This window comes from Pseudopipra pipra, chromosome 5 (genome assembly GCF_036250125.1).
Source record: "Pseudopipra pipra isolate bDixPip1 chromosome 5, bDixPip1.hap1, whole genome shotgun sequence".
Taxonomy (NCBI): domain Eukaryota; kingdom Metazoa; phylum Chordata; class Aves; order Passeriformes; family Pipridae; genus Pseudopipra; species Pseudopipra pipra.
The window spans coordinates 29,762,231-29,778,537 of record NC_087553.1 but is presented as its reverse complement, the minus strand read 5'-3'; the positions used below and the strand labels follow the sequence as shown (position 1 = coordinate 29,778,537).

General features: G+C 43.6%; 1 protein-coding gene and 1 long non-coding RNA gene across 2 annotated transcripts; one reads left to right on the top strand and one right to left on the bottom strand.

Annotated features, from left to right (window-relative positions):
* Positions 1-503: 503 nt before the first annotated feature.
* LOC135415279 (uncharacterized) lies at positions 504-4,037 on the bottom strand. The gene is made up of 4 exons (XR_010431047.1): positions 3,953-4,037; positions 1,642-1,896; positions 1,340-1,377; positions 504-595 (listed from the first exon to the last, which is right to left on the bottom strand). It is a non-coding gene; the product is annotated as an uncharacterized LOC135415279 (long non-coding RNA).
* An 8,766-nt stretch (positions 4,038-12,803) lies between these two features.
* On the top strand, positions 12,804-14,306 carry SNRPF (small nuclear ribonucleoprotein polypeptide F). The gene is made up of 4 exons (XM_064655415.1): positions 12,804-12,923; positions 13,004-13,129; positions 13,537-13,601; positions 14,190-14,306. The coding sequence occupies exons 1-4, from the start codon at positions 12,921-12,923 to the stop codon at positions 14,254-14,256; spliced, it is 261 nt and encodes an 86-aa protein (XP_064511485.1). The 5' UTR covers positions 12,804-12,920; the 3' UTR covers positions 14,257-14,306.
* The last annotated feature ends 2,001 nt before the right edge of the window (positions 14,307-16,307 follow it).

Sequence of the window (16,307 nt, the reverse complement as noted above, 5' to 3'; positions counted from 1 at the left end):
CATCAGTTAGAGGACATATAATTCGGGGTTTCAGTTTGCATAGACAATTCCCTCAGATACCACACAAGATGTAGGTAGTAAAGGTGAAATAAGATTCCACATCTTGGTCCTGTCCCATTATAAACAAGGGCATCTCTTGCCTGTAGTGATCAATCAACTCCACATTGCTTTTGCTGGGTGCTTTGAGTGAAGATCTCTTCTTTGCAAGCATCACTCTCCAAGCTGGAGGTGAGGTGATAGCATTCCATGATTGCCAGAAAAAAAATGGCTCATCGTGGACAGCTCTTCATACCTCTCCTACTGAACCAGGATGAGGAACTTCTAGCTGGTGATTTTCATACACAGACAAGTTATATCCAGAGGATTACTGCCAGACTCAGAAGTTCCTTGTCTATCACCCCAGTGACACAGGGGAGTGGACAGGATCTCACGTGTAGTTCTTGACAGGACTAAAAGTCACAGGGCTGTTTAGTGCACCTGGATTTTAAAAGACAAACTGCAGAGAACAGTGTAAAGCAATATTTAATGGACTTCCCAGTTCTTTTCTTGGTTTCTTTTCCCGTACTGGTACCTCAATCACGAAGTCCTGGTGAAGCTGAAGGAGGAAGAGAAACAGAGCTTCAGAATCAGACCCAGGACCTCAGAGCTGAACTGCTGCCTCGAAGGCGGCCAATGTGTGCACGCCTGAGCCCAGGGCCGCCTCCCATCCCTCTGAGCAGCTGTGGTTTCATTGTAGTATCATACGACCCCCTGCTGGCCTCGTTTTTCACCTCAGCACTTCTGGCATTCCAATTTTTCTGGTTTTTTCCCTCCTCGGGAACCTTGAAGGAGCCACCCTCTACAGGTGCTCCTTTCTGAGGATGCAAGTAACTTTTCTGGAAAAGGATGGCCCTGAAAGGGCCTGACCGATGTTGCCCAGCATTGTCCTGCTCCCTCTGCAGCAGTGGTGACAATCCTGGCAGGAACCGACCATATCTCAGGCTAATGAGTTGTCAGAAACCCGTTCCCGTCCCTCGCCTCCCGGGCAGGTTATTATTATGAGGGCTGTCAGTGGCGGGTGAGGATGGGGCAAGCAATCCATTTCTGCAGCCAGCGGGGAGCTGCGAATCTGTTCACAGGGGATCAGCGGGGTGCTGTGGGAACCGGCCTGCCCTGCAAGCGTCCACCAAGGGCTACCATTCAAGAGAGCTCTGTGGGTTCATGGCGAGCGCAGCGAGTTTGCCTCTAATGTATGCCCTAATGAGTCAGCGGAGGGTGTTCTGCCTGCCTGAATGTCTTTAGTGTGGCAAAGCGGAGTGGACATTCCCATACAATAGTGGGCTTAAATTCAGCTTCTCACCGATGCCTAATTCATGGGCGGAACGGCTTTTGTAATACCTATAGAAGAGAAGTACAGTAGGTCATTTCTCCAACTAATTGGAGTTGACAATCCCATATCTATCCATATCTCAGAGCCATTTGCACGCATTTGGAAAGGGAGGCATTTCGTCTTTACTCACGTGGTCAGCCACCGAGAAAATAATGTATGTATGGGTTTCTGCTTTAGGCAGTCACAGATTTGCAACAAAAACTAATATATCCTGGCAATGGTTTTTTCACTTCCTTAATGGCAGGTAGAGCATTAAGGGTTATCTTTCTTACCTCCATTCTCCACCTTTTAAAGGATGCTTCCTTTCCCCCACCGACAGTTTGATATCTCTGCAGGGCACTCTTTTCATGACTGTCGGTTGCCCCGCAGCACAGTGACTCAATCATGCATGTCTTCTAGGTGCCATCATAACATCAGTGGTCAAAATAATACAAAATGTCCCTGCTCTGCAAACGGGACTTTCACAACTTGCTGAAGGCCACTTGCTGGACCAGTAGTAGGAGTAAGACTGGTTCCCAAGCCCACGTCTATAACGACAAAGTGCATCAAGGTGTCACATGGTTTAGTCTTTTTCAGCATGGCATGAACTTCTGCTGTTATCAACACTTTATCCACTGGCTGGTTCAGATACAGCAGTTATATACCCAGAGAGTATAAACTTTTCCAATTTCATCAAGCACATAACACCTGAAGAAGAAAACTTCCAAAATTCCATGTGGAAACCAAATGAGCACTTTGGAGTGCTGTGCCAGTTAAAATTGGACCTTTACCTTTCTTTGCTAGACCATTTTCTCCTCAAAGACATCAGCCACAGAACTAAGTCCTGTCCCCACCTATATCAGCCTTTGGGAAGAATTAACAGTAGTTTGAGCTAATTTGAGGGATTTAAACTATATATTTTTTTTTTAATAAAAGTTTGGCTTAGTGTATTTGTCATGCTAGAGCCTTCAGACTTTCTCAGTGCAATCCTCAACTCTGTTAACAGTCTATGATGAAATCATATAACTAAATTAATAGCCTTTTCCATTCACTAAGTGCCACAGGGGATCCAAAATGTAGAACGTGGTAAAATTGCCTGGTTGGTACTTCATGCTGAGACTGAAGGAGACTGTAACACCGCTGGGATGGAGACAAATAAACTTTACACATTAATCCTATTGACTCAGAGGTGATTTGGCTGTTCTTGATTTGACATGGAAGTTTTGTAAGACACTATAGAGCTAGGAAGCAGTATAAAGCCACACAATAAATGGAAAAAAGATGAGATAAACTGCCGCTTTATTTTTCTAAATATGTTCATTAAGGATATTAATTTACTTAGGATGAAAAACTTTACTATGCTTTTGCTTTAAAAAAAGTCTGCTGGAACTGTGGGAAATATGTTTTAAATAACCCAGTAAATGGAGCACACGTCAGTAAAGACAGCTCAATTTCGTTACGGTGGTGTGATCACAAAAACATTTTCTACCATGCAACTTTTAATTAGTCTCGCAAAAAATTATTCTGCTTCACTTATACAGAGTACAGTAAATGGCTACATAAATGCATAAGGAATGAAATAAATACGCTTTGTTCAAACGTGGTGACCTTTGGGAGACAAAGATGATAAGAGAATGAAGTTTCTCTCTGCTTCCCCTTGTATTTATCCTGTGGCAAGTCAATGTTCCTTCATGAAATACAGTAATTATGATAAAAAATAAACCAAAGTGAACTTCTTCACTTCACACTTCAACAATCTTCCAGCCATACAGATGCATTCATGCATGTATGGCTGTCATTTCCAATCCAGACAATTTTTGATAAGCTTTAGCTATTCTGAGGTGCTGCCAGTTTGAGTGACAACCTTGATACCTGCAACTAAATGGTTAATCTGTTCACCATTGTGAATGTAATCAGTCCTCTCAGACCCAGTAGAATCCCACATTTTTCTGATGTCTGAAATAAAGTGGTTGTTAGTAAATAATATAGAGTATATGTACATATAATGTCCAACACATAAATAAATATTAATATGCATGGTACTGTCTGCACTGTTCTGTGGTATCACATATGTGTGCATATATATTTTTATATATATATATATATATATACACATTAATATTAAATCAGAGAAAATATGGAAAGGAAAACATATTGCTTAAATTATATAAAATAGATTTGCCTTTGCTACAAATATAAAAAAAATTAAGTGATGCTTTTCATTACAACATTTCAGATGCACAGCTCAGGTCTGAGTCATGTGTGCTCTATGACTTTTTAGTATAATTTAGCATCCAGTTCCCATGGAACTCAGGGGCATTCTGCCTTTGAAAGCACAGTCATTACTTCCATCCTGCTGCTATTTAAACACACTTGGGGATGATGTGTACTTCCAAATGTGAAAAAAGCAAAACCAGTGAAGGCAAAGGTTATGTAGGCAAAGGGTATTCAATTTCCCTCATTTGCTAAAGACATTACAGCTCCAATCAGTCTGCTGAGCTTGCACCTTTTAGCCCATTATCTGAGACTGGGTCAACTTGGCAACATCAAAAATGTTGTATTTTTCATTTGTATAAGCTATTATATACTCATATATTTGCTCACCATCAGAAACAATGGTCTGCAGTTGACTACTCAGGGGAAAAAAATCCAATTTCATGCACATTTTCAGAATAAACTCCCTGAAATTCTTACAAGACTCAGAAAGAAAACATATTGTATGAATAGTGTATTAGAGGAATGAGATTCCATTATGTATGACCTCAAAGATACCTCATAAAACACAGGTTCTTAAGTCTGGTAAATGTCACTCCCCAAACACTACAAAAAGCAGAGCTTTATCATAAAGGTAATTGCCAGCATGGGCTGTGGGAAGGTCCCTCCACACACCTAAATTCAAGTAATTATTAAATGGTGAACAAGTATCATGGCAGTCAGGTTTCTGGCCACTCTTATCTTCTGGATGGGTAAAATGTTTGCCAGGGTCTTCCAGTGGGAGCTGTTGTCCTGATGCTGAGAGAGAAGCACTGTCACCCTCTGCCACGATCACATTTCTCCTCAAACAGCCCAGTTTAGAGGGGCACAGGAATTGCCATCCACTTCACTCTATATTAAATTACCATATACCTAATATAAAGTCATACCTTCATTAAAATTCTTGGGGTCTCAACATGGTAGTATTGTGAATTAAACAAGACTATTCAGCTGTGAAATTTTTGTCTGTTGCTAAATAAATCTTTAATTGTATCATTTAATCCTCTAGGTCTCCTTTCCCTGAAATAGAAAATTATAAGAGCTTCTTCTTGAGCACTTAAGGCAAAACCCCACAAAACCACAGATGAGCAGAAGTGTTTTATGTCCAATTCACAGAAGCATATAAATCCATAAAGTGTCACAGGAATGAACTAGCCCTTTCCCCCTTAATAATTACGTATCTTTTAGAGTCTGTCAAAACAAGTAGTCACTTGCCTTACATGAAGCATTATAAGAAAGGAACAACAATATCAGTCCATTGCAACCTACAGCTGATCAAACAACCTTAAAGTCATTTAAGAAATACCACATTTGCCAGAAAATACTCAACCTTGTGTATGGCTACGCTAAATTTTTGCTTGCTGTGTAGCAAAACAAAATGGTACAAAAGTTTCATATCTAAGCTAGCATTTATTATACAAAATCCATATTAAATGCATCTGTTTATTAAGTGAAGTTGGCAATGCTATTATTAAAGTTTCATTGTTTTCCATCCTAAGCTCCTCTTTCTTAGCAGCTTATAATTCTGGCAGTCTTTAATTGTTTGTATAAACATTCACAGGAGGTAGAACTCTAGAAAAGCTTTCCTGGAAGCAGGAAATATCTGCTCCAAGCTGATATTCTTTAAGAAAATTTCATCCAAAAAGGTCATTTCCAAGAATGGTGCTTGGTTAAGAAATAGGTTCCTTTCCCCTTATTTAAAAAAAAAAATTTCTTCTGGAAAAACAAAAAAGAATTTTGGAGCAAAGATTTCAGTGCTGCAGCAAATGGTCTTTGTTGAGGGTACACCTTCTGCTAAACTTGCGAAACACGCCCACACTCTAACCCTTGAACACACCCTAATCCTCAAAATGATCGCAGTCTGCATGTGCTGGTCAAAGCGAGCCAGCTCAGGCACCAGAATATGTTTATTGGCAGAGAAGCAGGCTTTTTTCAATTGTTTTTATTACCCAAACTAGCTAAGTATCTCTATCCTGCATTGCAGTAAACAATACAATCAGGGCACGATCTTCCCTTTCCTTGCCTGGTCCGTACCTACCCTTACAAGTGAGCTTGTCACTGCAATTCTGGGCAGAAGAGTGGATCCTCTATTGACCATCACTGGGTCCTATTTCAAGAACACACACCGCTTATCCCCCAGGTCCTTCCCATGACTTGTGGTGTAAATTGCCACAGAGAAGACATTGCCCTGGAGAAGGAAGGCACCAAATGGATGTAAATGCCTCTGAGACCATGCTATGCTGCCAAGGCCACTGCTGCCAAGCGCAGACAGCAACAGTGGCTGTTATAAAAGATGCACAGAACAGAAAAGGATCCAAAGAGAGCAGTGTGGCAGTGGGACCAGGTCATCTTGGGCATGCAAGGAGCATCAGGAATTGACAGTGCACCATCAGAAGCACTGAAATTCCTCATAATATCTCTCCAGGGTCTTGGCACCCAAGCAGGGAAGCCCAGGGCACATCAGCTGCCTCCTCAGAAACACCTGCTGGGCAAAGAGAAGCCAGCTCTCATCCTCTGTGTACTTTGGAAAAAACCTAACAGTTGTATAATTGATCTAACAGTTTACTCAGCAAAATGAAGGCCAAACTAAATGACAATGAACAGCTTTACAGGAGGCAGTTACAAGGGAACAGCACATCAGTGACCTCCTGGCTAGAAATGAACCAGGTAGAGCTGGTCTCTGTGACCACTGTTGTGTCCACAGTGTAGTGGAAACTTCACTGGCCAAAACTCTAACTTACTTAACTCTTAGACAATTCTGAAGAAAGGCATTTCTGTGGTGACACACTGCACCCAGCACATACAGCTGGGCACTGGCCCAAGAAGTATGAAAGTCAGGACACTGGTATTTTGGGGATGGTTGGCATAAAACCAGTGTAAACAGCTATAGCCATGCTCTCTCCCCTGGATTTGTACCAGATGACATGTATTGAAGTACGGGATTTTCAGTTACTTTCATCCTGAGTATGCTGCAGTCTTGTTCTGTCTGCCTTGGGCATTTGGTCCTAATTAACTGACCATCCCCACAGTTAACTCCTGGTCCCTATAATCCTTCTTATCTCAGGCAGGATAAGCCTATGGGGTTCCCAAGGTTTGAGGAAAGCTTGCCCACCTACATGAGCTTGGACTCCTGCTTGTTTCAGGCAGGCAGTGAGATGCTCTGAGGTTCTGGTAGCTGACTAGAAACTATCTGCATGACAGCTTCTCCTCCACTCTGTTCCGTGGGGAAGGGTGTTCACATACATTTGCCTTTATAGCAGACCCTCGGCATTCCCTACCCTGCAGAGGCCCTCACAAAGGGCCACCAGTTTAGCAGAGAGGCAGAAGCCACTGTAAGTTACTGGTCTCAGATGCAGCTGCCTCCAAGATGAGATGTGAGCCCTGGGCTCAGGTTCAAGTCAAACAAGAAATGCAGATGTCACCTCTGGAACATTTTCAGAGCACAGGGGGTCGGGGATTTTTTCTGTCTGCAGACCCTTCCTGGAAATGAGACTTTCTGGCCCAGTTGCCTCAGGACCAGCACTGGCTCCCCTGGGAGAGGTGCAAATAACCCAGCAGTCTTTGCAGAGGCTCCAACCTCAAATCGCTCTTCCCTTTACCTATCAGAAAAAAAGATGTATCTGGCCAAATTAATAAAACCACAGCACATTAAAGCCTCACAGTGTAATAGAGGGAGTTCAGGACATATTTGTCCCTACAGCTGCCAATCAGCCTTGATGACTCACAGGTTACTTTGGGACTTGGGCTCCTATTTCTCTGCCTCATCTCTCCAGAATATTGCTTGGGCTCAGACAGAGTTTTCTAAGAAATTCAAGAATCCTGGATTTAGCTCCTTCTTTTAACACAGTATAATTTCTCTCACTTACTTTCTCCTTACCAGCTAGTTTCTTACTGCTCTTTCTCTGAAATGCTGAGGGAATCTGTATGATATCTAGTCTCTCCTGATCAGCAACACCCCAGTGACCCATGTACCTGTGGCTTAATAACTCCTTTCTCTTATCTTCCCCCACAAGATTCACTGCTAAAAATTGCATGAGCTTCTCTGTTACAATAGAGTTGCCACCTAATTCAGAAAGCTTCCAACACCAGCCAGACTTACTGAGCTCTGCTCAGACAGATTTCCCGAAACACCAACTCTTAAAGCACTTCTGTGATTTGGAGCCAGTTATTAGTTTCTATTAAGATGTTTGTGTGAAAGCACAGTTTCCAAATTCCTTCTGCATAATACTTATCTTCCCCTTTTTGACACACACAAGAACACCATTTTATTATTTATACAGATCACTTTGTTTTCCTCAGCACATAATTTCAATTCCAATTCATTAATGTCAAAGCATAAAAGAAGCAACCGCACATAAAGCAACAAAAGTTTGCCAAACGCAGAAGATAACAGCTGATAATTAAGGAAGTCCCATTATTTCCTGGCAAAGGAGCCTGTGTTTTCAGAGACACATTCTTAAAGGGCCTCTCTTTAGTGTAGCTGCATAATTTGCATGAACACTATTTGCACAAATAAATAAAGGTTTTCAATATGAATAAAAGGAGGCTTTAATGTTCCCATAATTTTTGTACAATACCAACCCCATGCCCCTTCTTGTTCACACAGCCCAGCCTTGTGACGGGTTCATAAATGTATATGCTAACAAAGTTCAGATCTTTTGCCCACTCTAGCAAACCTCTGGGGGAGTGGACAAAAGATCTGGGCTTTGTTAGCATATACCTGCCCCCACTCACACACCCTCAATCTCATTTCATACTGATATCACTCCAGAAAAAAACCATAGTACTGATGAAACTACACATAAATCTTCTACCCAAGAATAAACCCTCCATTTCTTTCTTCCCAGGCTCACCTGTGCCTCCTGCCCCTTGAGTCTTTCACAGCATGGTCTGCTCACTGGGCAAGTCCAGCCCAAACAGACTTTTGCATGTTGTGTTTTGTCACATTACTATTTGCCAGCCACTGCCAGGCATGCAGGGCCAATGGCAAGTCTCTTGGTTTTTGTATTTCCCCCATGCTCTTCCCTTCAGCTGTTTCCAAATGTTGTTCATCAAGACCGAGCATCTATTCTATGCTACAGTCTTATACTGAGATGAAAATTTGGCAGCATGTGGAAAGACACATGTTACTTGGATCAAACCTGAAATAGGCTATCCAGCTTTGTGCTTCCTAGCACTTGGATTGTGTATATCCACCCCTGCAGCACAGCTTGGCTTTGGTTTGGTTGATGAGGAACTCAGAGACAAATTAGATTGCTGTTCTTCTGAAGCCCGATGTCATTACCTACTGGTTCCCAGTCGTGATCCATGGTAAAGGCCTGTGGTGGATAGCTGTTGTCTCATTCATGGAGATTTGATCAAAGATGATGTTATTAAAATGACAAATCATCAGCAGAGAGGAAAGGTGTTTCACTGGCAGAGATCTCTGAGAAAGCACTGTTTGAAGCGAAACTTGTTGTGGCAAAGCCCCAAAAAGTCAGGATTATAACTCATGTGAGGGCTGTTGACAATCCACACAATACTGCTACAGCACTTCCCCAGTCACCAAGAGGTGATAAATGATACAGGTTTTTTGTGCATACAAAAAAAAAAAAAAGTGTTTCTTATTGAAAAAGATTTTTAAACAAGATACTTTCTACAGAAAAATTGTGAGCAAGAGCAAGTTTTCCATTCCAGTATGATTTTTAAAGGCAAGTCTTCCATTATGCCTATTGCTGAAAGAAAAATAAATTTATTTCATGGCAAGACTTGGCATGAGTTCTAGATCCTCTTCACATTTAAACATCATTGCTACAGCAGTAAAACTTCCCAAGGAGTTTGCACAGAGCTTCAAAACCCTTCTAGGTCCGTGAGACTAATAGTCACTGCATCCTCAAGTAGTTACAACAGAGAGCTTGTCAGAAATGAACTCCTAGTCTGCATAAGGCTACTTAAAAACTGCTTGTCTTAGATCAAGGTACCATATCACCTAATATTTTCAAGAACCAGACTTGGTCTGGGAATCTGGCAAGGTGCAGGAAGGAGGGTGGTACATCTTCACCCAGCACAGGTTTGTATTGTGAGAGCAGCAAGTTCTTACAAGGCTTTGTCAATTGTGAACCCAACAGAACCAGAAGCTGAAGTTCATCTGCTGCAGAGCAGGGCTAACTCCGTGCTGCTACACTGGAGCTCTTTTGATGTAAACCTGTCCTTTGAAGGTACTGTCTCCGAGTGAAGCTTCCTTTCTGTTAACTCAGCTCTGCCCACTCCTAACTCAGGGCTGTGGCTTCATGGCTGCTTTAAGTTCTCTGATTGCAACTGGTGCCCATGACATGGTGTCTTTGGTGTGGTGGTGGCACAGATGATGCTGTTACTACTCTGGTGGAAATGACTGTGTGGTACCACAAGTAGCTCACTTGATGTGGAATAAGAGTGCAGTGGAGGAAAACCCCATTTACACTGGCACATTGCTAGGAAAAGGCGTGGGACGGTCACTAAATATGCAGCCCAGAAGCTGGAACATGGGGCAGCTCTGACAGTTTCCTTAATAAATGTGTTTATGGCAGGCAGAAGGCAGTCATTGCAGGGAGTTCCCATCTCAGCAAACTTGGCTCAATCAGGAAAGAGTTCTGGGCAGCTCAGCTTTCTCTCAGCGATGTGAGGGGCTCCCTTCTCTGCCTGGCACTATGGCGACACAGTGTGTTAATGATGACAGTGAGCAATTGCACTTACACAGATAACACAATTTAACAAATCCCTCCACCAGAAATGCTGCTGCCCTCGGATATTCAGCTGCTTAATGTGTTTCCTTAGGAGCAGAGAGTAGGCGGTTGTGCTAAATTCCCACTCCTGAGCTGTAAGAGAAAATCCTATCCACCCACCCAAAAGCTAAGGTTTGGATTAATCTATGACAACAACTCTTTCCTGTTCATTTCCTGTTGAGCAGCAGCCTAAATACCCTGACCCAAAGGCAGAAAAGAATGCAAATGATTACTTCCCCTATTACATGAGGAAATACAAAGAGGACAAAAGGTGAATTTCAGCCCTGTGCTGAAGGTCAGGAGACAGCCAGCATATGAAAATTGTCTCTGAGTCAGGATGATTCAGTCAATAAGGTAAACAGCAAATTCCTCACAAGGGAGAAAGAAAAACACCAGCTATTTTGTTTCCTGATTAACTGAGTTATTCAGTTAACTACATCAGATGTAGTCATGCATTCTGTGCTTTCGGTACTCCTTTCTACCCTACCACTACACGAAATTGCTGTAGATCCAGTCTGCAGCTGATGAGATTACTGACACATGAATTCATGTACCAATTATGAAACTAGAAGTCAAGCACTCTTGCTCTCTGACTTCTACACTGCTATCTGTGATCCTGGGAAATTTGTTTTTATAATTACAGGGCTGGAATATTTATTCATCTGTCAGAGGAACAGAGTGTATTAAAAACTGAATATAACTGCTCCTGTATTTTTTGGTACACAAAAAGTTTTCCCAACATGAGTAGGAGACATTGTGATCAAAATTCGTTCCATATGTAAAAATAAGATGTGCTGTTATATTGACATCCATAGATACATGTTTATCCTTGGCAATTGTCAGAACAGTGCAAAAGTTGCTCCCACTATATGACTTTATTCAAGACACTCCCTTTAAGCTCATTGAGTTCTGCCACATTATACACATTACATGAAATCAGCTATTCTCTACTCCAAATGGAATGACAAATTTTGCTATATATACACCATTTCCCATTGTGTTCATACTTCTCCTACCTAGTCTCAATAGACTTCCTTAAAAAAATCTTGTAACTTAGTTACTCTTTCAGCTGGCCCATAGTGAGTCCTGCTACCAGAAAGACAATTAGCCTAATTTTGATGTTGTTTCTGTTGCCCATCCACCACACCCTAAAAGGAAATCACACTCATTTCTAATGATCTTGGAAACAAGGACCTGAGTATTTCCACAAGCAGTTTCACCTCAACATGAGGAGGCACTTCTTTACACTCAGAGTGGCAGAGCACTGGAACAGGCTGCCCAGGGAGGTTTTGGAGTCTCCCTCTCTGGAGACCTTCAAAATCCACCTGGACACGTTCCTGTGTCACCTGCTCTAGGTGACCCTGCCTCGGCAGGGAGGTTGGACTGGAGGATCTCCAGAGGTCCCTTCCAACCCTAACAATTCTGTGATTCTGTGAGTGCACTTTTGATACACGCTAGTTAACAGGAATTACAATTCCAGCTGTTTCACTTCTACTCATCCACAACACATGCATGGTGCCACTATGCATGACCTTCTGGACCTGGGAAAGATAGGCTGTTGAGTCAACAGCTTTAAACGTGCAGATTTAAAAGGTGATGATGGCTTTGGTTTCAACAGTAGGGCACTTGACTGACCTTTGGAAGGTAAAGTGCACAAAAAAGTAGTTTGGTTACAGAAAGATTAGTTCCTCATTCAGCAAAAACTACATTAAAGACTATAGGAATATGCTGTATGTATTATGGCATTTGATGAATTTAGATACAGAGCAGTAGAAAGCATTCGCGTGGATGTGACAAATTAGTAAGTGGTATAGACGTTGGTTCAACATGTTTGCCTGTCAAAGGTTAAGAGTCACAAATTTTGCTAGTACAGGACTGGCGTTTCACGAGTGTGAATAGGCTGATGACCTCCACAGCCAAGAAAAGCTCCGGCAAGTTCTTTGCCTGGGAGTGAAATGACACTGACAGAGAACTCGCATCTGTGTCTTATGAACTCTGAGGGTTTCTATCCATGCGTGTGGAGTCACGAACACGCGCTAGTCCGCAGGTTCATTCTCATACACGGGCTGACGCCACGAAGCTTCCAGGGCCCGCCGGGCTGGCGAGTACCACGGGAGAGCGTCAGAGCTGCCCCGTCCTGCGCCACGGCCACGGCACGGGCCGGGCGCTGCCACCTCGTGGGGATCGGCCTGCGCAGAGGAGCAAAAGCCCACTGTGCCGAGAGGTGCCCCTGACAGGCAGGACAGGGACACGGACGAGGACAGGGACACGGACGAGCGCACGGACGAGGGCACGAACCCGCGGCGGGCGCTCCCCCCACACCAGGCACCCGCCGCCTTGCGCCAACCGCGATTGGTTTGTGCCCGGGGTAGCCCGGCATTCTGGCCAATGAGAGAAGCCCGCGGCAGCGCCGAGCCAATGGGCAGCGCCGCCTTTGCCGTGGCGTGTGAGAGGTCGGGGGTGGGAGAGCGGCGCCCCCGGAACGGGAAGTCGGAGGGGAGCTGCTTCCCATCCCATCCCCTGCCGTCCTCCCGCGGAGCGCACGAGGGGTTCCCGCGTGGGCCTGCGCTTCTCCCGACATGGTAAAGGCAACGGGGGGTGCGCGGCAGGGCGGCGGGAGGGGCGGGAGCCGGGAGGCGCTGACCATGTGCTTCCCCTGCAGAGCCTGCCCCTGAACCCCAAGCCGTTCCTGAACGGGCTGACGGGGAAGCCGGTGATGGTGAAGCTGAAGTGGGGAATGGAGTACAAGGGCTACCTCGTCTCCGTGGACGGCTACATGAACATGCAGGTGAGTGCCGGGGTATCCCCTCTGAGGTGCCTCGGGCGGGGGTGGCGCCGGGGCTCGGCCCTGGGCCGGTGAAATGAGAACAAGTTGCCAATCAGAACAGGTTGCCCGGAGAAGTTGTGGATACCTCATCCCTGGAAGTGCTCAAGTCCAAGTTGGACGGGGCTTTGAGCAACCTGGTCTAGTGAGAGGTGCCCCTGCCCGCGGCAAGGCAGTGGAACGCCGTGATCTTTGGGGTCCCTTCCCGCCCAAACCCTTCTGTGGTGCGGGGACTGGCGGTGCCTCGGCGGGATTGCGGGGCCGCTCGGCTGCCCCGGCGCTGTAGTGAGCACTGGGCTGGGCCGGGGCCGATGTGTGCTTTGTGAAGCTGCTTTTGTTACAGTCTCATTTTTGCTCATTTCTCTATCAAGCTCGCAAACACAGAGGAATACATAGACGGTGCGTTGTCTGGACACCTGGGTGAAGTTTTGATAAGGTAATTGGGGTATTTATTTATGATGGAGGCAGGCTCTTTCTAAATCTTCTTACCACTTGTATTAAAACTTGCACGGGTGGGTGTTGTATTTCTTGAGTAACTAAGAGGCTAAGTGTAGGTCTTACAGCAGGGCTATGAATGTGTGTCTTTTATGTTGAGGTCCCTTTTGAGGGGAGGAAAAATGGAACTTTTGAGTATATTTCAAAAAGTATTTACTATCCCTTTTTTGGTGGGTAAAGCTTTAGTTTTCTGTGTTACTGTGTATCTGTTAATCCTTTGGCGTTGTACACTAGTGCGTTGCACCTGAAAACATTTCACGTGCTTGGAAGTTAAACTTGACCATAACTGCTGACCCAGAAGTAAAAATTTTTTTGTACAGCTTTGTCAACCAGTTACTACTTTTATAAGGGTTCATAATTGTAATGAACTTTGTGGAAAACCTGTACAAGGCCAACAGCAGCAATGTGTTATGCAGAATTTGGCTGCTGCCAGGCTACACACAAGCAGGAAAATGCTTAAAGCATCTTATGTGGGGAAAATGATAACATTTGCAGCTAAGAACTAATAGAACTCTTGGTCTATTTACAGGTGCAATAATGTTTTGTACATCAGAGGTGTGGAAGAAGAGGAAGAAGATGGAGAAATGAGAGAATAGATGTTTTGTATTTCTGGAAATAAACTTTTTTTTTCTTTCTGTTTTTCATACTTTTGTAATAAGGTGTTTACATTTTTCCTACTGTGTTTTAATATGGGGAAGTTAACCCTTTAAAAGGTCTTTAGTCTTATATTGGTGTCTGAAAAGCTAATGCTGGAGGAGCAACAGGTAATTATTTCATTTTAAAGCTGAAAATATTAAAATGAAAAGCGAGTATTTAAAAAACACCGGTTGTCTTCCCATCTGAAACACAGGAAAACGTGGAAGTTCCTATATTTTACAGTATGTATGCAGTGACTATTTAAATACACTTCATCTTTAAACCTGTTTATAAACCATTTGGAAATAGCTGGGAAGACTTCACTTCAGGTGAGATGTAGAGATCTGTTGTACCCCAGTGTCTCTCAGAAATATTCCACTGCCTTGAGTCACAAAGCTTGAAGTGTGGCTGTACAGTCATTAAGGAAGGACAAATTTGCATCAACTTAGTAGCCAACAGCCACACAAACAAAGCTCTTGGCAGCTATAAAGGTCAATAGACTTCAAATTGATAGAGTTAAGACAACAGACTGCAAAATGGGAGTGTGCTTTGTGACTCTGCTGAAAAATGGAGATGATACTGTTCTCCTGGGGGGTTCAGAAGTAAGAGAAGACATTCTGTTTAAAAGCTGCCCAGATGGTAGCTGTAGAAAAGAAGCTGCATGTGGAGTGCTGATCTCCAGGCCTGCCTGCTGGGTTTGCACATCCTTTGAGAGACAGCTGGAGTGAACAGTGCTGGATGCTTTGGACTGCATTAGGATTGTGTGAATTGGGGGAAAAACACCAGCCTGTCAGGATAGATCCTGCAGAGAAATACTTCCCTGTTTGTTTCTCATGTTGGAAGTCATCCCTGTAGCTATGCATGTGTTCCTTTAATATTTGCATCTGTAAGTTGCCATAAAGAGTGACAAATCATTTTGGATGTACTTGTGAAGGTCTTTCATTACATAAACCAGGCCCTTCTTTTTGGCAGCTTGAGGGCTTACTTCCCAGCTCTTCTACAATCCCACTGGGAAAGGGAAAAGAGCTATTTAAATTAACATCAGTAGTATCACAAGGCTAGGTAAGTACTTTTAAACTGGCAGTGAGCAACAACTAAATGTGTTCTTGGAACAGTTTTGGTGGCAGGAATGAGAGGCAAAAAAGTGTCATGTCTGATTTGTGATACAGCACAGCCTGTTAATGATGTGTGATGCAGAACAGTGTCCTTCCTCTGCTGCCATCAATAGTTACAGTGGTATCAGTATTGGAGGAGAAAAAGCTGTGACTGTCATCTTAGTATGTAATCAGTTCCTTGTCTGGAATGGGCCAGCACTGACCTGAAAGCTGCTCCTCCACATGAGGTGGAAGTGCAGCTGGAGGTGAGTTTAACATGTATGATCTTTGCACTGGATCAGCAGGCAGCACCATTACTGTGACAGCTTACCAAGTGTTTTAGTCTTTCAGCTTTTCAGAATAACTGGGAAGGCTTAGCTTATGCTGAACCACTTTTATGTGTATAGATGAATGTGACTGGTTCCTCAACTGAACAGAGGCATACCTATAGAAAGATGTCTGGAGTTGCGCTGTACAGCTAGAATGCTTAATTCCTGTCATGAGGGTAAAGAAAATGGTTTTGCCTTGCAGAGAGCTGAAGTCCTCCTGTGATTCATAGCACTTCCTCTGATTCCCTTCCTATGGAGTGAGAATTCTTCAATATAGAACACTGGTACTTGTTGGACAAATGTTAGTTTTTGTGCTAGGAAAATTCTTCACACAAGGAAGATCCAGTAGCAGTTAAAATGAGTAGAAACCTTTTTTAAAAACTGGCAGCACAAAAGAAGCAAGGGAGCATTTTGTCCATGTCCTTAACATGGCAGATACTTCCTAACTTAAAAACAGGCTGCTGATATTCCAGGACAGACCTGTACCCATCATCTGGAAAGTAGCCACATCTTTTCCATTTGTTTTTGTGAGGGGCTGTTGAGAAATGAATTAAAGTACTGAGACACTTATTATGACCTTTCAAAAGA